The sequence below is a fragment of the Periophthalmus magnuspinnatus genome, chromosome 17 (genome assembly GCF_009829125.3).
Source record: "Periophthalmus magnuspinnatus isolate fPerMag1 chromosome 17, fPerMag1.2.pri, whole genome shotgun sequence".
Taxonomy (NCBI): Eukaryota; Metazoa; Chordata; class Actinopteri; order Gobiiformes; family Gobiidae; genus Periophthalmus; species Periophthalmus magnuspinnatus.
The window spans coordinates 27,364,753-27,386,240 of record NC_047142.1 but is presented as its reverse complement, the minus strand read 5'-3'; the positions used below and the strand labels follow the sequence as shown (position 1 = coordinate 27,386,240).

At 39.2% G+C, this 21,488-nt stretch overlaps 2 protein-coding genes across 2 annotated transcripts in view; one reads left to right on the top strand and one right to left on the bottom strand.

Moving 5' to 3' along the window:
* pcmtd1 (protein-L-isoaspartate (D-aspartate) O-methyltransferase domain containing 1) overlaps positions 1-10,703 on the top strand; it is a 33,472-nt gene extending 22,769 nt beyond the window's left edge. Inside the window, exons 5-6 of the mRNA XM_033982615.2 lie at positions 3,297-3,420; positions 6,399-10,703. Of these exons, the coding sequence (XP_033838506.1) occupies positions 3,297-3,420; positions 6,399-6,781 (507 nt within the window). The 3' untranslated portion in view covers positions 6,782-10,703. The remainder of the gene's footprint in view (positions 1-3,296; positions 3,421-6,398) is intronic.
* Positions 10,704-21,242: 10,539 nt separating this feature from the next.
* The window catches only part of sntg1 (syntrophin, gamma 1), an 88,763-nt gene continuing 88,517 nt past the window's right edge, over positions 21,243-21,488 (bottom strand). The window contains exon 18 of the mRNA XM_033982630.2: positions 21,243-21,428. Within this exon, the coding sequence (XP_033838521.1) occupies positions 21,243-21,428 (186 nt within the window). The remainder of the gene's footprint in view (positions 21,429-21,488) is intronic.

The window sequence follows — 21,488 nt, the reverse complement described above, 5'->3', positions numbered from 1 at the left end:
TTACCCTATAACTGCTCTAGCCTCAATGAGCTTCATTTGACTGGAGCTGCACGCTGTGGGTGACATCACTCACTTCTTTATACAGTCTGTGTCTATACTACATAATTCCATATATCTTACTTCATACATTTGATGTCTTCTGTATATAAAAGTAGTAAAAATAAAGAGAAAAAACATTGAATGAGAGGGTGAATCCAAACTTTTGACAGGTCTAGGGGATCTAGATTCAGACCACAGAGCTGGAAACACCTCTGTCCAGACTATATATAGTGTGTGTGTGTGTGTGTGTGTGTGTGTATGTATGTATATGTATATGTATATATGTATATATGTATATATATATATATATATATATATATATATATATATATATATATACATACATACACACCCCCCCACACACACACACCCACACACTCTCTCTCTCTCTCTCTCTACAGGCTCATTCTGACTGCAGAGAGTTCATTGTTTCAAATAATTAATTGTGATTTCAGGAGTGAGCCAAAGCATCATAACACTTAAAATGCCATACAAAAGTTCCATAGTGTACATTTAAAGCACTGGTGAATACATTTATCTGACCCTCTCCCCCTTTAGTTTGACGACTGTTCATCTTGAGTCTCTGGTGCTCTATTTGTTTTCTCATAATTCACTCTCCAAATGGCTTTTTACTTGTTATGGAGCCATTGACCAGAACCAAAATGTTGAAAATGTTGTTAAGTCCAAGGCCATCATGATCTGTAATGGTCATAGACGTGAAGTGTAATCTAATCAGGAGCTAATGGGATGTGTGAGAATGTGAGGTGACTGTGGGACTGTTTCAGAGTCCCCAAATGCCAGTGTGTACATGTACGTGTGTACTTCTCTGCTACTTTAGTTTTATTAGTATTATTATCATTATTTTATGCTAATTTTACAGAGCCATTGCTGTCATGATCATAGTGCAACCCCTTTGAGAAAAATGAACTAGTGATAAGTAGTTAACAAGCACACACCACTATTTAAAGGTCTTGTATTACACAAAACTGACTGAGCTTTAATCCATGTTCTCTCCTCAAAAACAAACATGGAGTTGTGTTTTGTTTCATTTGCACATGTTTGAGTAACTCTTTATTATGATTCTAGTGAAGGTGTGTGGAGTTTAAAAACACAGTGAAGCACTTCCTGTATTACCACATGATGACATCACAAGGTGGAACAGAATGTTTTCTGTTTGAGAGAAGAACCCTGCAGCCTAAATCAGCAGGGTTTGTGTGTTACACATTTGTGAATGAAACAAAACACAATTCCGGGTCTGTTTGTGATGAGGAAATAACATTAGAACAGAGCACAGACAGTTGTTTAACACAGACAATTGTTTAAAGCCATACTTTTTAACTTTTCTTGGTGCTTTTATTGCTAGTAAATACACCGAAAATACTTTATTAGCGAGATCACCTCTCCACAGATCTGGCTGCTAACTTAGCCTATCAGCATTTATTTAATGTGGAACACTGAGCTAAGCAATAACATCTCCATGGAGACAAGCAGTTGTGAACCCACCACCAGAAAAGTTACATAGTGTGTTCCTCTAGTGTGTGTGTTCTGAATGTGTAAATGGTTGTGTTCTGTGTGTGTAAACGGTTGTGTTCTGTGTGTGTAAATGCTTGTGTTCTATGTGTGTAAATGCTTGTGTCCTGTGTGTGTAAACGGTTGTGTTCTGTGTGTGTAAATGCTTGTGTTCTATGTGTGTAAATGCTTGTGTTCTGTGTGTGTAAATGGTTGTGTTCTGTGTGTGTAAATGGTTGTGTTCTGTGTGTGTAAATGGTTGTGTCCTGTGTGTGTAAATGCTTGTGCTCTGTGTGTGTAAATGCTTGTGTTCTGTGTGTGTAAATGGTTGTGTCCTGTGTGTGTAAATGCTTGTGTTCTATGTGTGTAAATGCTTGTGTCCTGTGTGTGTAAATGCTTGTGTCCTGTGTGTGTAAATGCTTGTGTCCTGTGTGTGTAAATGCTTGTGTCCTGTGTGTGTAAATGCTTGTGTCCTGTGTGTGTAAATGCTTGTGTCCTGTGTGTGTAAATGCTTGTGTTCTGTGTGTGTAAGTGCTTGTGTTCTATGTGTGTAAATGCTTGTGTTCTGTCTGTTCTTTAAACAGCTGTCTGCCATAATGAACATCTGGAGAGTGAATAGAGATCATTAGGTCTCTGTGAATGCAAACTCAAATGCAAATAAGGACTTTTCTGCATAGTAATTAGTGCAGTATTTTAGCTCCATATCCCTCAACAGTTTTCTGTGGAGTTTTACTGTACGACATAAGACATTTTAGAACGAACAACCGAAATGAACAACCAAAAATAACTGTCACTTTTCACTTTTATCACTTTAGCACAAATGGAAAATATTCATCTTTAAAACTGAGTTTGACTTAAAGGCGTACTATGTAATTTTTCGGGTAGAGAGTCTGTTATATGTTTGCCTCTATTGAGATTCTGATGCTTTGTGTAGAATGTCCTTTAGTATGGCATTCAACGTATCACCGTGGAAACAAGCACCAAGCCAGATTACAGGGCAGTCAGTTAGAATAATGTTTTCTTAGCAGTACAAATGCATATAATTGAATAACTGCAAAATGGACATGTTTAATACCATACTGTGAAATATTCCAAGCACAGAAATAGCATTTTTACAGAAAGAAGCAGGTAGTGAACCCCCTAGTAGAAAAGTTTCACATTGCACCTATAATAAAGATTGCCACATTATATTGTAAATAAAAAGGTCCTATATCGCACAAAACTGACTCTTTTCAGCTTTAAGTCATATTCTAATGCTGTTCCCTCCTCAAAAACAGACCTGGAGTTGTGTTGTGTTTTGTTTCATTCACACATTCACACATGAGTAACACTTTATTATTAGTCTATCTACATCTCCAAAGCTCAAAATGCTCTGTTCCACCTTGTGATGTCATGAAGTGGTAGTTTTCAAGTTTACAGCTCCTTTTACCTTTAGTAGAAATTGGCAATTCCAGGGCTGAAATCATCCAAATGATTCTAGTGAGTTTAAAGACACAGTGAAGCACTTTCTGTATTACCACATGATGACATCACAAGGTGGAACAGAGTGTTTTCAGTCTGAGAGAAGAACTCATCCTAAATATGCAGGGTTTGTGTGTTAAACATGTGTGAATGAAACAAAACACAACCCCAGGTCTGTTTATGACAAGGAAACAACATTAGAACAGGTCAGAAAATAGTCATATGGACCATTAAAAATAAAATGCAAACATTTATGTGATGTAATGTTTTCTTGTGGTGTGTTCCAGTTGACCCAGATAACACGGACAGGCCAGAGCAGCTGGGAGAGTAAAAACATCCTGGCTGTGTCGTTCGCTCCTCTGGTCCAACAGAACAGAGGAGACGGAGAGAAGGCTGACACTGTCCAGCTGCGTAAGTTTCTGTCTCGTGTCTTGTTCTGGTGCAGAGCTCTGTGGTTTTAACTTCTGCTGTTAAAAAGTGCTCATCAACCACTAAGACATTATCAAATGACTCCAATTTGAGCAAAAAAATGTAAATACTGTCCATGTCACTGTGTCTGACATGTGGGAAGTGGCTCTGTGCACAACAGTGCCCTCTACCTCACTGTTAACGTTTCAAGGCACATTGGTAGAAAACGATTTATATAGAGTTTACATATAACTATAAGTGCACATATAACACATCAGAACTGTGTAAAAACTGGGACTAAACCTGGAACTAAACCTGGACTGTCCGAGGACTAAACCAGGACTAGAAGATGGACAAAGCAATTTCGATACCACAATGATAATAAAAACACTCTTTCTTTAGACAATACACTGTGATTTTCCACAAATGTTAAATGTTGTACTTGGTGATCTATTCCCATGTGTGTTATATGTGTGTAATCCTCAGTGTGCAGTAGGTTCATAGTGGTCCATGGGTGTGTACTAATCTAGATGCAGAGAGACAATTCTAAAAATATTCAGGAAAGGTTCATTTCTGCCCTGTGAATGGGACTGTTTTAGTATCGATACCTGTGAACAATGAGGATCTAGTTTCAATACTAGTTTTAGGATTAACCACAGACTTTATAAAGAAGTGGAGTAAGTGAGTGTGACGTCACCCACAGCGTTTGGCTCCATTCAAATGAAGCTCATCGAGGTTAGTGGTTATAGGGGTGAATTTGGAGCAGAGTTCCATGTTTGGAATTCTGACCACGAGTATCATAGCAACCAAAAGACAATCCGAAGCAAGGCTGTTGAAGGCAACGCCCCTTCATGCCCACACCACAGGTTTAGCAGGTAGCGAGCACTTAGCAACACTGTCAATCAAACCTGTTATTAACGCTAGTGGGAGCGACCTCGGGGAAAGAAGGCACCTGATGTGTCTGTTATTAATGTTCATATTTTAATTACAGACACAATAGTGAAATAAAAACCCCAGGATCTTGTAGAACGGGTTAATACAAACATTTTAAGGGCAAAATGACGAGTCTAACAGCAGCAGTTACAGAGAGAGGGGACACAGTTTTTTAATGGAGCAGGAAATGCGCCCATGATCATTGACTAGTGACTGATTTTCGATTCTTTTGCAATCTTCTATAAAAAAAAAAAAAAACACAAAAAAAAAAAACCCTACAGCTAAAATTAAACATATTTAGTGTTACTTTAAAGTAACAAAACAAAGATGATTTTAAAGTGCCCAAAAGCATCTTGTTTCCATTTTGCAGAGAGAACACGCAGAGGTGACAGCGGCGCTCCGGCCTCCAGCTGCTTCCCTCTGGCCGCTCTGTTATTTCCCCGTCTTCCTTCAAGCTCGCGCTCTTTGAATTCTCTCCTCCACTGTTGACCTAGTTTATGCAATCACCCGGCTTATTTTCAGTGTTATTATTGCGCCTCTTCTGCCCTTAACCCCTTGCAACTCAAACTCAATTATACACCAGAACAAGTAAAAGGGTAAAGCTGGTCCTACATTTCGGTTTCTAGGTTGTTAATTAGGTTCTTCTGAATCGTTTTATTGCCTCATTTCCCATGGGACATGTTTGAGCGGGAGCTACAGCCCGGTGAAAAAGTAAAACTTAAAATTTGCAGAATTAAAAAATGTGGCTTATACAACTAGTATAAATTCTCAAGTACGCTATTGCAGCGAAAGGAACATAATGATGATATGATGTGTTTCAGTGGGATTCAAATACAGAATGTGTATTTACTTAAGCTCCTATATCACACAAAACTGACTCTTGTAACTTTAATCCATGTTCTAATGCTGTCACCTCCATAGAAACAGATCTGGAGTTGTGCTTTGTTTCATTCACACATGTTTGAGTAACACTTTATTATTAGTTTGTCTACATCTCCAAAGCTCAAAATGCTCTGTTCCACCTTGTGATGTCATGAAGTGGTGGTTTTCAAGTTAACAGCTCCTTTTACCTTTAGTTCAGTAGAGATTGGCAATTTTAGGACTGAAATTATCCAGATGATTCTAGTGAAGGTGTATGGAGTTTAAAAACACAGTGGAGCATTTCCTGTATAACCGCATGATGACATCACAAGGTGACAGAGTGTTTTCAGTTTTGAGAGAAGAACTCACTCTAAATCTGCAGGGTTTGTGTATTAAACATGTGTGAATGAAACAAAACACAATTCCAGGTCTGTTAAAAATTCAGTCATATGTCACTTTGCACATGAGCCTGTATTTGTATTGATACTTTGCAGTGACAGGACGCTGGGGGTGCTACATGTACGTCTATGGACGAATGTTCAGCAGTTACCTCGTGGACAGAATATACAGAATAACACAGCCTGATATGTTTTAAGATTGTCTGAATACCCCAGAAAAAACACATTTCCAGGTATTAGGTGGTTGGTTTTCAACAAAAGGTGAGAGTGATGAACTGAAAAACTGTTGGCTAATACTAGCTAGCTTTTGAATGTGATGTTATTTGAGAGGGACTTGAACAAAAAACAAACCAAAAAAAACAACAACAAAAAACAGCTAAATCACTTTTAAATGTTTTATTTTTTTTTATTGTGTTGAGCAGTGCCTCTAGTTAGCGTCACACCCTCCATTAAATATTGATGACATCAAATGCAAAGTATCAGTTATAACATATTTTACTTTAGTTTTCATTTAATTTATTTATTTCTAGCAGATTAATGAGTTCACGTAATGCACATTTTACATGTTTTTTTTCTTATTTAAGCTCGAAAAAGAAGAAGAAAACGTATTAAATCCCGCCTCTATTTCCATTAGAACATATGTGAAATGTTTAGTTTATAATTTCTTTTGTTCAACTAAATAGTAACTTAGTTTTTACTGGATATTAGTTCAAATGTGACCGACTCACAGCCAAACAAATGAACTATTGGTACGACTAACCTTGACCCTAATGTCTCTGCCCTCTCTAGCCCCAGTGGCGGTGCGCACCCTGCAGGACCTCTCCCGCATCTACATCCGCCGGACCCTGCGGAGCCTGGCCCCTGAGGATGACAGCCAGGGAAAGAGCGCCCGGGTCCCCCAAAAACGCAAACGCAGACGCTGCCGGAGGAGACGCATCAACACCTACGTCTTTGTGGGCAACCAGCTCATCCCGCAGATGGTGGAGAGCGAGGAAGAAGAGCAGAATCACAATGAGGAAGAACACAACAAGGAGCTGGAGGAGGAGGAAGAGGAGAGGGACATTGGCGACATCGAAATCATCAGACAAGTCAACGTTTTGAGAGACCAGATCATGGCGTTGCCTCTGCCGGAGTCGCTCAAAGCCTACCTGTTGTATTTTAGGGAGAAGTGACGATGATGATGTTGTTTCTGAGGTGCGGCGCCTACTGAAATGCTTATGTCTCCTGTTTTTTTTTCTCAGTACAAATGTAGCATTATTTCCATCAGAATCTTGATTGCAAAACTGAAAAATGAAAAGGCATCATAGATAATACTGGATAATAATGTTATGATTGTTTTTTTCTTTGTATGTGAAAAAATGTATGGCAACACTTCAGTTCAGGGGCCACATCATATTGGCTAACTAAATGCTAATTGGTATGCTAGCTATTGGATTTTTTAGCTATGAGTATTTATACAATGGGAAGAAAATAGCTTAAAGAGCCCATACTATTCTCTGATCTGTTCTAATGGAGTTGTGTTTTGTTTCATTCACACGTGTTTAACCCACAAACCCTGCATATTTAGGCTGAGTTCTTCTCTCAAACTTAAAACACTCTGTTCCACCTTGTGATGTCATCATGTTGTAATACAGGAAGTACTCCTTTGTGCTTTTAAACTCCGAACACCTTCACTAGAATCATTTGGATGATTTCAGCCCTGGAATTTCCAATCGCTACTGAACTAAAGGTAAAAGGAGCTGTTAACTTGAAAACCACCACTTCATGACATCACAAGGTAGAGCAGAGCATTTTGAGCTTTGGAGATGTAGACAGACTAGTAATAAAGTGTTACTCAAGCTCAGATGGTTAATGTTGCGTAATATAGGACCTTTTAATAACTATTAACTTACAAATATAGCATTAATAATACTCAACTGTTAGTTCACACCTTAGGGCAGGTAATTGTCAAAAACTAGGGTCTGTTCACTAGCTTCTCCCTTTATAAATACTAGCAGATTGTTACTGAGCACTTTTTATACCTTTTACTACTAGTTAGCCGTTCATATGTGGCCCATAAACTGAAATGTCTCCTAAATATATGATCCACATTATGATACAGATTTTATCAAAGGTGAAATCTGTGAATATCAAATTGTACATTTTGTTACTATATTTGCTGATGCTAAAAATAACGATAGCATCTTTTTGAAGCTTTAAACGTGCTATCTGCGTCTGAATCGGACGACGCCTGGGGACAGAAACAAGGCCACACAATCCCGTTTGGAGGGAGAGGACACGCTTGCATGGACCTGAATGGGGCACTCACAGTACGTCACTGCTCTTCACCATGTTTAGCTTTAGGCCGATGCGTTTTTTCTACCTTACTTATTCGCGCGGAGGCTAGCTAGCTAACCTCTGGGTGTCTTTTGTACTGCGCACCTTCCAATGGGACTTTTTCTACTGGGTGCTTACATCTGCTTTTGCATAATCTGACGCGGTAATGTCAGCATCCTGGTTTGAGAATATATCCCTTTTTCTATACCTCTAAAAGATGAGAAGATAAAACCAAAACGTTGGGATACTGTGACAAGTGTAAACGAAACAGAATGCGAGGGATCACTCACATTTCAGCCATTTTGTTTTTGCAGATGTAACTGTTACAACCGGTGTGGGAACAGGATGGAAAAAGTCTCAGATTAGTTAAAAAGTATAGTTTTTAATTGTTTAAAATCTAAAAAACAAGGTTAATTTTATGTCTCTTCAACTCAACGTCTGGATCTCGATGAACACCAGATCACACCAGTCCAATTATTCAAAACATTTTTCTATTGATCCAGTTATTCATGGATTTCACTTTCTGTTATAGGCAACATTTTGAGAACTTTTACCATTCAAAAGATGAGATATTTTGTTTTAAATTATCAATTGTTATGGCAACAGTCTTAATTTTTCATGATGGATAACACAACCTTTTTGAAAATATATTATTATTACCAGGGGAGTTGATGAGGGGGGGGGGGCAAAATGGTCTGTTATCCCAGAGCCTCAAGGTTTAAGGTGCCCATAATTGGACCTTTATCCCATTTATTTATCTTAGAGGGGGGCCCAATTGAGGGTTCGTGCACTGGCCCCCCAAATTTCTGTCGACGGGCCTGCTCATTCTAATTAGTTGTAGCAGGCGTCTACATTTTAAACAATGATGCATTTATATAGCGGCTTTCAAGATGCCCAAAGATGCCATTTTTTTCTTATTGACACTTTTGGTTGAAATTAAACATTTCATTTTGTTTCATTTACATTTCCACAGTCTCCCAACATTTTTGAAATCTGATTCCCTTGCACCCTATAGAAAACAACCAGCTTTGTAGACCAAACTGGTAAACTTGCATGAATTTACTCTAGTGGATCGTCGCTATGGAGGTGATGTCCCAGGTGACGGCATTAGTTCTTATACAAACATCGACAAATCAGAACACCCCTCCCGCCCCTCAATGCAAAACATGATAAAGCCTTGTTTGGAATTCCGGACTGCGGAAGTGTTCGGGAATGCACCTTAAGTTCACACACCCGAGTGATCCAAGCCTATACGATCACATTGGGGAATTCTGATTTCGGCACTGGACTATTCCCAAATCTCTGGAATACTTTAAATATATTTCTAAGAGTACATTCCACATGTTTCAGCAGCACATGAATTCTCGATGTCCCTTTTTTTCCTGAAAGCTGAGTTGGATGTTGTTGGTATCGGTTATTTTCAATATAATATAAATGGTATAATCATTGTAATGTTCATATGAATTTGCCTCTTTGCATCTGACTGGTAGCAACCCGTTTCTTTGTACTGTATTTTGACACTGCGAAACTCTTCTAGATCCACTGCTGTTTGTTCAATGAGATATTAGTGGTATTCATTTAGTGTAATCATTATTTTGAACGGGAAAACGATTCATTACTAGTTTTGGGGTGAGGTCAAATTTGTTAATTTCAAAGCTTTGTCAGGAGGCAATAATAGAGCTATTTGGCCTTTAATTATCAGTAGTCCCGTTTGATTTGCTTATTTAAGGCGCGGATGCTATTAAAAAACATGCTACTGTACCGGGATAGGAAACATAAGAGGAAACCGGGATAGGAAACATAAGAGGAAACCGGGATAGGAAACATAAGAGGAAACCGGGATAGGAAACATAACGGCCAAGGAGAGAAGGAATCAAGTACTGAAAGATGCGGTCAGGCATTGCACTAAAATGAATTGCAATTGGACCAAGCAAAAGAAAAATACAATTATTTCAACTGGACAAAAGTTTGAAGTGAAGACGCTTGGCTGCTTGTCCAAGCCGCTACTTCAGTTCTGATCAGAATACTGCTGGACACTGTCTTATATCTGTCTGAAGAGAGGAGTTAACAACACTGAACCTAGGTTTAGTTCAATAGACATCATAGACAATACATATAAATGGACATAGCTAACCTGCTAGCCACCGTGTTCCATATAGGAAGTGGGCAATACGTTCATAAATCTTGCCCTGGATTGGCTCTTTGGTTGCTATGATACTCGCAATCGATTCGCGGTGGAGTATAGTTTGAAACTGGGCTCCAGATTGTCCGCTATAACCGCTAGCCTCGATGAGCTTCATTTGACTGGAGCTGAACGCTGTGGGTGATGTCGCAATCACTTAGTCCACTTCTTTACACAGTCTGTGGTGTGTTAGCTTCAGTGTACACGGCGGCTAGCAGTTTAGCTATATCGATTTAAATAGACAGTTTATGAGGACTATTGAACTACACCTAGCTTCAGTGTAGTTAGCTCTTCTCTTCAGCCAGATATGATGCAGTGTCCAGCAATAATCTGGCCAGAAGGAAAGAAGCGGCTTGGATGAGCAGCCAAAGCAGCATCTTCACTCTAAAACTTTTTGTGCAGTTCTAGAATAGGATGTTTCTTTTGCTGTGGATCAGAGCTGGACAGCCAGCTAAACACAAAATATATTTAAATCAGGTTCATTTGTTAATCACACACCAGGCCCGGGCTCATAATGTGCGCAGTTTGGTTTGGAAAACGTGTTGTTTCTTTGTAAATGTTTGGCAAGAAAAAAAACTACAAAAAAAAATAATAAAGGTCACAATCACATTTTGTTTTGATTCATTTTTTAAAAGATTCACTGTGTACCTTTTTCCGTCACCTGCTTGTCTTCATGGAAATGTTATTGCTTTGCCTGGAATATTCCACAGTATGGCATTACACTTATCTTTATAGAGACAAGTAGGTGACACCATCAGGCAAAGGTCATATCTGTGGAGTGGTGACACCGATAGCAGTAAGAATGTTTATCAAGATGTTTTTGATGCAACTTTGAAGGTGCTATATTAAACAAAACTGACTCTAGCTTAAATCCATGTTCTAATGCTGTTCTCTCCTCAAAAACAGACCTGGAGTTGTGTTTTGTTTTATTCACACATGTTTGAGTAACACTTTATTATTAGTCTGTCTACATCTCCAAAGCTCAAAATGCTCTGTTCCAACTTGTGATGTCATGAAGTGGTAGTTAGTTTCCTGTATCACCACATGATGACATCACAAGGTGGAACTGTGTTTTCTGTTTGAGAGAAGAACTAAGCCTAAATATGCCGGGTTTGTGTGTTAAACATGTGTGAATGAAACAAAACACAACTCCAGGTCTGTTTGAGATGAGGAAACAACATTAGAACAGATCAGAAAATAGTGTAACATGGGCCCGTTAAAAAAACAGATGGAGATGTGTTTTCATGAGGCTAAATTTTGAGAGGAGCTAAGCAGCCATTTTGTGTTTTGACATTTAGATTCCATAATTTTAAGTGATCAAAATATCATTAGGCAGATTGTGCATAAACAAATTAGAAAACAGTAAGATACACCAACCAGGCCATTAGGTTCATAATGGCTGCTGCTTTTATGGGAGATAAACAATGGGTCTAATTTCCTGTTGTACAACTTCAAAAAAAAAAAAAAAAAAAAAAAGCTATATTTTTAATGAGAATGCAAACATAAATCGACTTTAAATGTGCTGTACCTGATTTTTACTAGTCTTAAAACATGAAATATAGAACTAAGTCATCGTAAATGGTCACATTTTTATATAGAGCTTTGGAATTGCACCGCCAACCTTCGGATCAGTGAACAGAGACTCTCCGAGCCGAGTTACTCTCGAGGTAGTTCACTTTAAACTATCTGTAGCGGTCGTGCGTCATCCCTCACTGACCTTATGCATTCTGAGCGTCCTAATCATTTCCCGCCATCAGTTCGGAAGAGCTTTTTACAACTTTCAGGGCATACCAGAGTGGAGGTTTGCAAAGCTAATAGCACCAAGCATGCCAAATGCGCACTTCCTGCTTATCAAGTAATACACGGCACACAGGTGTCTTATTTTGACCTCAAGAGCTGCTTATACAATACACCTGCGTGAGAGCAAAACACATGTTGCTCAAATACATGAAAAAAATCAGGTACAGGACCTTTAAAGATTTCTTAAAGGGCCTGTAATACGCTATTTTCTGATGTTGTTTCATGACATCACAAGGTGGAACAGAGCATTTTGAGCTTTGGAGATATAGACAGACTGATAATAAAGTGTTACTCAAACATGTGTGAATGAAACAAACACAACTCCAGGTCTGTTTTTGAGAAGGCAACAGCGTTGTCAGTGTTGTGTGATATAAGACCTTTAAACACTTCACACTCACCCTCCTGTACTTGCATAAGATTATGTAACAGTCATCAAACATAACAATGTAAAGTGTTGGGAATGCCTCCAAATGGAATTCAGTTAACCTCAACATGCCTTTGTCCCATATTGGACTAGGGACATATACTTGAAATGAAACGCATTTGTTCCGGTTCCAGGTCGGTTTAACTTGCACTGCCTGTACCGTTTTTCGTCTCTTTTCTTAATGTTCTGGGAGTTGGTTCATTTATGGCACAGTTCCACTTGTGTCTCTGCAGGACGCCGCCAAAGAAAGATGCTCGTATCTTAGCAACCAAACAATTTCACCAACCCTCACTCGCCGTTACGTCAGTTCAAACATGATTTTTTTCAGCGTCATTTCTGTGTGATTTGGAAGGACAAAAGGTGATCATCGGTGATATTAGCTGGACATGGGTCAGTCTGTGGAACGTTTCACAATGCAATGAATTATGGTTCTGATTAGACCCCCTCCCCCAGTGTGGCCCAAGTGCTGGCTGTAGTTTTTTTTTTTTTTATATTGAAGGCTTTATATGCAAAAATATGAAGTTACACAAGACTTCATCATCCCCTGTGAGCACAACGGGACATAAACGTAAGCTTTTAACTGGACACCCTCAACAGCCGTTCCAGACATATTAAACATGTGAATGACCAGGTTATTCCATCAATGCATTTTTTCTTCCCTGATGGCACGGGCATATTCCAAAATGACAATGCCAGTAAATCATGTGATATTGCAGAAGCTTATCAAAACAATGCCACAGCGAATGTGTGCCGTAATCAAAGCTAAAGGTGGTCCAATGAAATATTAGTGTGTGTGGCCTTTTGTTTCATCCAAGCCGCTTATTCTGTTTATTTTATAGATTATTTTTCCAGACCAAGGTTTAGTTTGTTTTCATCCTTGACAGTTTGGACTGCTCACTAGAGCCTAGAGTGGTCACGTGATGTTGCTGTGACGTGTCCAGCTGATTTAAACAGGTTTTGGTGCCATCTGTAGTCCGACTTCTTCAGGAGAGTATCCCAGGTGTGTGAGAGTAAAAAGGCCCCTCATCCCGATTCAAAGTCCCATGAGCACATTTCTTTATTTCGATTCTGTCTTAATCCAGAGATGATGTTTGTCCCAGTGAGGAGTTTGCATGTTCTCCTTGTGTCTGGGTGGAGTTTGCATGTTCTCCTTATGTCTAGATGGAGTTTGGATGTTCTCTCCGTGTCTGGGTGGAGTTTGCATGTTCTCTCTGTGTCTAGGTGGAGTTTGCATGTTCTCCCTGTGTCTGGGTGGGCTTCCTCCAGGCACTCCGGTTTCCCCATTAACCCCAAAACATGCACAATAAGTCAAATCCCGCAGCTAAGGTCCTGACCTGGATCTGGAGATTGGCCCCTCTTTCTACTCCTGACAGGTTTAACCCAGCAGCACTGAAGGACAGGTCAAATGCACAGGACAAATGTCTCTGATCTCTGTTCTAATGTTGTTTCCTCATCACAAACAGACCTGGAGTTGTGTTTTGTTTCATTCACACATGTTTAACACACAAACCCTGCATAGTTAAACACTGTGTTCCACCTTGTGATGTCATTATGTGGTAATACAAGACATGCTCCACTGTATTTTTTAAACTCCACACCTTCACTAAATTCATTTGAACGATTTCTGCCCTGGAATTTTCAATCTCTGAACTGAAGGTGAACTTGAAAAGTATCACTTCATGACATCACAAGGTGGAACAGAGCATTTTGAGCTTTGGAGATGTAGACAGACTAATAAGAAAGTGTTACTCAAACATGTGAATGAAACAAAACTCAACTCCAGGATAAAAGTGAATACGATTGTCTTGATGTAACTCACAACAAAACACAAAACCAAACACACTGGATCCATGTTATAAAAGATCTTTATTAATATATTACACGTCATATTTGTTAATAAAACATTTGCAAAAAACTAAATACCCTTCGCTCTAGCCTCCTGTGTTATAAGGGTGTGCGACCAAAGATAGGTTTTAAAGCACAGACGCTTCACTCGGGCTTTCTTTGCATAGACTCCCTTTGTACCAACGTCACACAGCTCTCTACCGCCCCCATTTCACTGGAGTGCACATACCCACGGGCTTTCACTGTTTGGTTCAATATTAGTTTAGAATTCACTCTGAAAATCTGCCTTAATTCAAAACGCTTTTTAGGGAGCACTTATTAGCCAGCTAGCTGCTCATTTGCATACATGTAAGTGGTTTATTTGATGTTAATTAGCAGGATAATGATTTGGCTTTTATAATTAACCTTCTTGTTGTTGTAATGAGACATTTGCTCACACATCCCAAACTATAAACTCCTTATTCCTCCTTATTAGTGTGATGTGAAGACACTTTTACACATGAATAAACATTGAATTAAAATGGATTACAACCGTTCCCTTTTCTCATTCTCGTGTACGTAAATGCCGGGACTGACTCATGATTGGCTGCAGGTGCTGGGGTTTAGGCCGTGGTGGAAGTCATAGTAGTCAAAGACTGACCTTTTAGTACAAAAGTTGTAGTAGTAGCAGTAAAAATGTTAGGTGTCTGTACAATACTTAAGTACTTTTACAGTGGATACATTTTACTTTTAGTTCACTACATCTGAGAGCAGTATCTGTACTTTCTACTCCACAGCATTTTTGAACTGGACTGAAAAGTAAAAGTATTTTTTATGAAAACAAAAACGATAGATTCAGTTGTTTCTGTTGAACAAAATCCAGCTCAAATCTTTATCAAAATCACCACATTTAGCTTTATATAATTCAAAATCTGCGCGAAATACTGTTACTTACATTGTTAAACAGGTGCTTCAATACTTTTACTTAAGTAGAGTTTTCCATGTGATACTTTTACTTGAGTATTTTTTTGCTCTGGTATCTGTACTTTTACTTTAACAAAACTGAATACTTCTTCCACCACCGGCTTTAGATAATGAGGATTCAGATCAGAGAGAGTCCTTTTAGGTTTAAAACAACTGGATTTCAGCTTTGAACCTGGCAACCCACATGAGAGTCATGTGAGGCTCATTCTGCTTTCTGATTGGACAATAATAGAGTAATAATTTTGAGAACCAAAACACAAAATTATAACATAAAAACTTGCCATCATGTCACTTTTTTTGTAAATAAGAATAAATCAGCATTTCAATTGTTTTCAGTAAAAGTTATATTTGATTTGTCCATGTTTAGCTCATATTTGGGGATGCTGTTAGCTCATGTTTATGAAATTTAAAGTCATAATCTTACACTTTTATGACCAAATGATCCTAATCCGAACATCATTCTATAGAAGAAGTAATAATAGCAGTAATAGTAAGTTTAAAATTCTTCCTTATAAGGTGAAGGATGAAGAATAGTTAATTAATATACTAATTAGCAGCTAGCTTGATGCTAATAGTGTACCCTAAACAAAGTGTTACCAGAAGATTTGAATGGTGCAAAACTCCTCATACAATGGAACGCTAAAATGCTACATATTTGAGTTCTATTTACAAGCTCCCAAAAATACATTTAATCTCAGTTGGAATAAATGGCTAGCATGAAGAGGATGTGCGCCGGACAGTTTTATGTTTTATAATGACACATCGAAACAGCTTAATCCTCCAGGTAATCCTCACTGACAGTTCAATGGGATCAGCGTTTATTTATACAATTTAGAGGGAAATGTAATGAGAGGAGGGCGGGTCTAATCATGTTGAGAGCGCTAACGTCAGATCAGGACAGTGGTAAAGTGTTATATCTATTCAGTGGTATTCACCAACTTAGACTGTATATATAAATAGACATAGCTAACCTGCTAGCCGCCGTGTTCCAAATAGGAAGTGATCATGGCCGCACTTCTGGCTCCTTTAACTCTAGCTCCAATTCACGGTGTCCTCTCTCTCTATAACTGCTGCTGTCTATAACTGCTGACTCGTCATTTTGGACTTAAATGTTTGTATTAACCCACTCTACATGATCCTGGGGTTTTTATTCCACTATTGTGTCTGTAAATCAAGATATTAACATTAATAACAGGCAAATCAGGCGCCTTCTTTCCCTGAGGTCGCTCCCAGTAGCATTAGCAACAGGTTTGATTGACAGCGTTGCTAAGCGCCCACTCCCTGCTAAACCAGCGGTGCAGGCGGGAAGGAGCGTTACCTCCAACAGCCTCACTCTGAATTGGCTCTTTGGTTGCTAAGATACTTGTGGTTGGAATTCCAAATATGAAACTTGGCTCCAAATTGGCCCCTGTAACTGCTATCCTCGATGAGCGTCATTTGACTGGAGCCAAATGTTTCTTTATATAGTCTGTGGTCACGATGCAGTTTGGAATGTTCCATTCCACTAAAGGGTATTCGAATGTGGAAAATAAATAAATCAAAATCAGATCTGTGTTGTGAGATGAGCTGACAGTAGAAACAATTGGGCCCGGAGATGTCATAAGTATTTGAAGAATACGCTTCAGACCAATTAGTATGTGTATGTGTGTCTCATGAAACCTCACACACAAGCACACAGACACAGGTTAAATCAAGGGTTCACCATCTACAATTTGATGTCATGAATTCAGATGGAGGGCAGGGGCCTGTATAACATGGGCGCCCTTCCAGCTCCTTTAACTCTGGCTCCAATTTACTTTCTAATGAAAAACTGTATCCCCTCTCTCTGTACCTGCTGCTGTCAGACTCGTCATTTTGGTCTTAAAATGTTTGTATTAACCCGCTCTACATTATCCTGGAGTTTTATTTTGCTATTTTGTCTGTAAATCAACATATGAACATTAATAACACACAAATCAGGTGCCTTCTTTCCCTGAGGTCGCTCTCAATAGAGTTAGCAACAGGTTTGATTGACAGTGTTGCTAAGCGCTCGCTCCCTGCTAAACTAGCGATGCGGGCGGGAAGGGGCGTTACCTCCAACAGCTTTGCTCTGGATTGACTCTTTGGTTGCTATGATACTCAATAAACAATATCAATTAAATATTATTGTTTATAGTCTATATTCACTTCAGCAACATATCACACTTCAAAATATGTTATCGTGACAGGTCTAGTTGAAGTTCTTCCAACTAAATACTAATAATATGTGTTTGATGTATGACAAAATACTGGTGTGTTTTTCTGTTGAGAGAGAAGAAGTTGAATTTAAAATCAGGTTTTGTTTGATGGGGGTAGGTCCAAAGATTTCAGAGATATTAACCATGAAACAGAGCAAAACATTGGCAGTTAAACCCCAGACTGTACCATAGAACTCAGACCTGTCTCTAGATCAAGTTTAAACTATTCATGGGTTTGGGGCAAAGGATTTCTTCACGATTTGAAGGATTTGTCATGGTAGCAGTCCTCCGTTGTTATAACAATAAAGCAACTGAAATCAAATCATATCTTTTGAACTGGAAAAGGCTTCACAAAATCCTTCAAATTCGGAAAGAACAGTTTGCCTGAAACATAAAAAAAAATGTTTTGTCTTCGAATGAAATCTCCAAACTTCTGATCTACAAATGTTGAACCGTCACTACATATAACAGATCCACAGCCATGTTATGATCTGACAACAATCACATGATAGTGACAGAAAAGAGGTTCACTTAGTTTGAGACAATTTTTGTTTCATGTGAATAGGCCATAGACTGTTTACATATATAAGAACATAGCTCACCTGCTAGCTGCCGTGTTCCAGATAAGTGATCATGGGCGTGCTTCTGGCTCCCTCGACCCTGGCTTTAATTCATTCTTTCTATTGAAAAACTATGCCCCCTTTCTCTGTAACTGCTGCTGTGAGACTCATCATTTTGGGCTTAAATGTTGGTATTAACCCGCTCTACATGATCCTGAGGTTTTTATTTCACTATTGTGTCTGTAAATCAAGATATTTACATTTATAACAGACAAATCAGAGGCCTTCTTTCCCCGAGGTCGCTCCAGCTAGCATTAGCAGCAGTTTTGATTGACAGCGTTAATATATCCATGGTTGTAAGTGCCCGCTTCCTGCTAAACTGGTGGTGCAGTGGGAAGGATCATTTTTTAACAGCCTCGCTCCACATTGGCTCTTTGATTGCTATGATACTCGAGGTCAGAATTCCTAAGATGCAACTTGTCTCCAAATTCACCGCTATAACTGCTAACCTCGATGAGCTTCATTTGACTGGAGCTGAACGCTGTGGGTGACGTTACACTCACTTTCTCCACTTCTTTATACAGTCTGTGGGATCGGCCTAGTCACTAGACAATCATGAACCTTAAACATTTGCGATCTAAAATTCAAAATTCTAATTCTGACCTGTCCTCCAGCTCCATTTGAAACTACAGAGACTTTTGTTGTTTTGAACTTTGGAACCTATTACATTTTTTATTTCCTTAGACACAGAGATTGGAGATTGATAATGACATAAAAAGCAGATCCAGCCAGACTGTTCCACTTAACAAAATGAAATGGGACTCTTTCAATTTGCTGCTATCTTCTTTTGTAGATTCCTTTTAAGACAGTTGTTCAGATCCATCTTGAGTGAAAAGGCCTTTTATATTTGATGCTATAAACTGGGCTCAATGGTAGTTAAAAGGCAGGACAGACCCATCACTTTTTGGGCAAAGTGGATGAAGAGAGTCGGCTACAACTACGAGAATGAACCACGCTCAGACAAACGGCCGGCCAAAACAAAGACGACGCTGCCGTTCTGTGGGAGATGGTCAAATGCTTCTGCACTTACAGAACATCGGCTGAATTCTGTGTTCATTACGACCACTTTCAAAAGAAGAAATCTATTTGCTGCGGCCAGTGGTGGAAGATAACAAAGTAAAAGTAGTAAAGTACTGTACTTAAGTATACATTTTAGGTATCTGTACTTTACTTAAAGGTCCTATATTACACAAAACTGACTCTTTTCAGCTTTAAGTCATGTTCTAATGCTGTTCCCTCCTCAAAAACAGACCTGGAGTTGTGTTTTGTTTCATTCACACATGTTTGAGTAACACTTTATTATCAGTCTACATCTCCAAAGCTCAAAATGCTCTGTTCCACCTTGTGATGTCATGAAGTGGTAGTTTTCAAGTTAACAGCTCCTTTTACCTTTAGTTCAATAGAGATTCGCAATTCCAGGGCTGAAATGATCCAAATGATTCTAGTGAAGGTGTATGGAGTTTAAAAACACAGTGGAGTACTTCCTGTATCACCACATGATGACATCACAAGGTGGAACAGAGTGTTTTCAGTTTGAGAGAAGAACTCAGCCTAAATATGCAAGGTATATGTGTTAAACATGTGTGAATGAAACTAAACACAACTCCAGGTCTGTTTGTGATGAGGAAACAACATTAGCACAGAGATCAGAGAATAAAGTAATATGGGCCCTTTAAATACATTTTATGGTAGATACTTGAACCGGACTAAAAAGTAGAAGTATTTTTATTATTATTGTCTGAGACCTGCTAAAAAGGCTTGAGTATTTTTCTTTGCTCCGGACTTTTACTTAAGTAAAGTAACAGAATGGAGTACTTCTTCCACCTCTGGCTCTGGCTCTTGGATCTATAATAATGCTCATTGGACAGAAGCCTGACAGGCCACATTAAGCAGAGCATTCAAAGTGTAATGGTTTTACAGTGTGGGTGCCTGGGGGGGGCGAGCTGAGGGGGGCTGAGGGGGCCTGAGGGAGCCTGAGGGGTGCCTGTTACACACCAACACCTTTTGATTAAAACATAGAGTTCATTTTACAGCATAGTGTCACATCAGCACTTCTTGATGCCTTACCTCTTGCAGACATCAGTCTGGTTCTATATGGTCTATTTCTCATGGTTCCATGCACACAGCCATTAATGTTTACATTTAGTTTTATAGATTATTTTTCCAGACCAAGGTTTAGTTTGTTTGACAGTTTGGACCACTCAATAGCATCTCAGAGTGGCCATCTACAGTCTGCCTTCTTCAGGACTGTATCCCAGGTGTGTGAGAGTAATAAGGCCCCTCATCCCGGTTTACAGTCCTGTGCTCACGTTTCTGTATTGCAGTTGCCTCTTTCAGGCCTGGGATCACTGGGGATTCATTTTAACATTTGACCCTAGCAACCCAGCTAAAGGACCTTACTTAAGGTGTTTTTTTAATTGTTGTATAAAATACTGTATAACATTTTAGAGCCTTAAATATATGACCCAGAGCCTAAATTTTTAAGTATAGCAAAGTAGGCGGAGACAGAAGAGTAAATGGGAGGGGGCATCTGTTGTTCCAAAACCCACAGTCTTGGGGGCCCAGACTGGACTCTCCTCCTATTAATTTGTATTAGAGGGGGGGGCCCATGTGAGATTTCTTGACCCTGGGCCTCCTAATTTCTGTCGACGTGCCTGGGCAGAAATAGAGGTGAAAACATACATTTTCTGAGGCCACTCAAGCCACAGATACAGGACAATATAGGATTAATATTTTGTCAATCAAAATATAAGCTTGAGTAATTTAAAGATGAGGGAAACCCATCATAACATGTTTAAAAGCTCATAAATGTTGATTTTGCATAAGACTTCCCCTTTAAAATGTTAGCGCTAACAACTCACTCTTGACCCATTCATTTCTGCTGTATGTAAATCACTTTGACTGTACTGAGACCTGGAGCACTTAAAATAATTAAACCATCTCCCATTTGTTCATCTTAAGCTTCCACACGTGTCCACTGCAGTAATTCAAGTGATAAACCAGCTTATGTGGAAAAAATAGTTTGTGATCGCTTACATAGAAAATCCGACAGACAGAGGAGAGGACGAGCCCGTTTGACGTTTGTGGTGACTGTATCAAGATAAAGTTATATTTGACTTAAAAAAACATCTGCACATTTGCGTCCATAGGTTCTTTTGTAAGATCTAGAAGTCTTTTCAAAAGTCTTACAGTTTTAAAAGCACGTTCCCAAGTAACGTCCATCACAGTCGTATCTTCTGACCTGGACGCCATAATCCCAACGTCCTGTCAAGTGACGTACTTGAGTTTGGGAGGTTGCGAGTTGCAGGAGATCCCGGACAGCGAGGAGATGCCAGTGGTGGCGGTGGCGTTGGCTTGGCTCTCCACAAACATGGGGTCCAGACAGGCCACTTTGGCAGCGAAGAAAGCATGGATGCAATGGAGCACGGCGAAAAGGTTTGAGAACTCCAGCTCCTGAAAGAGATTAAGACAACGCAGGATTAAAGGTCATATGTTACACAAAATGGACAGTGG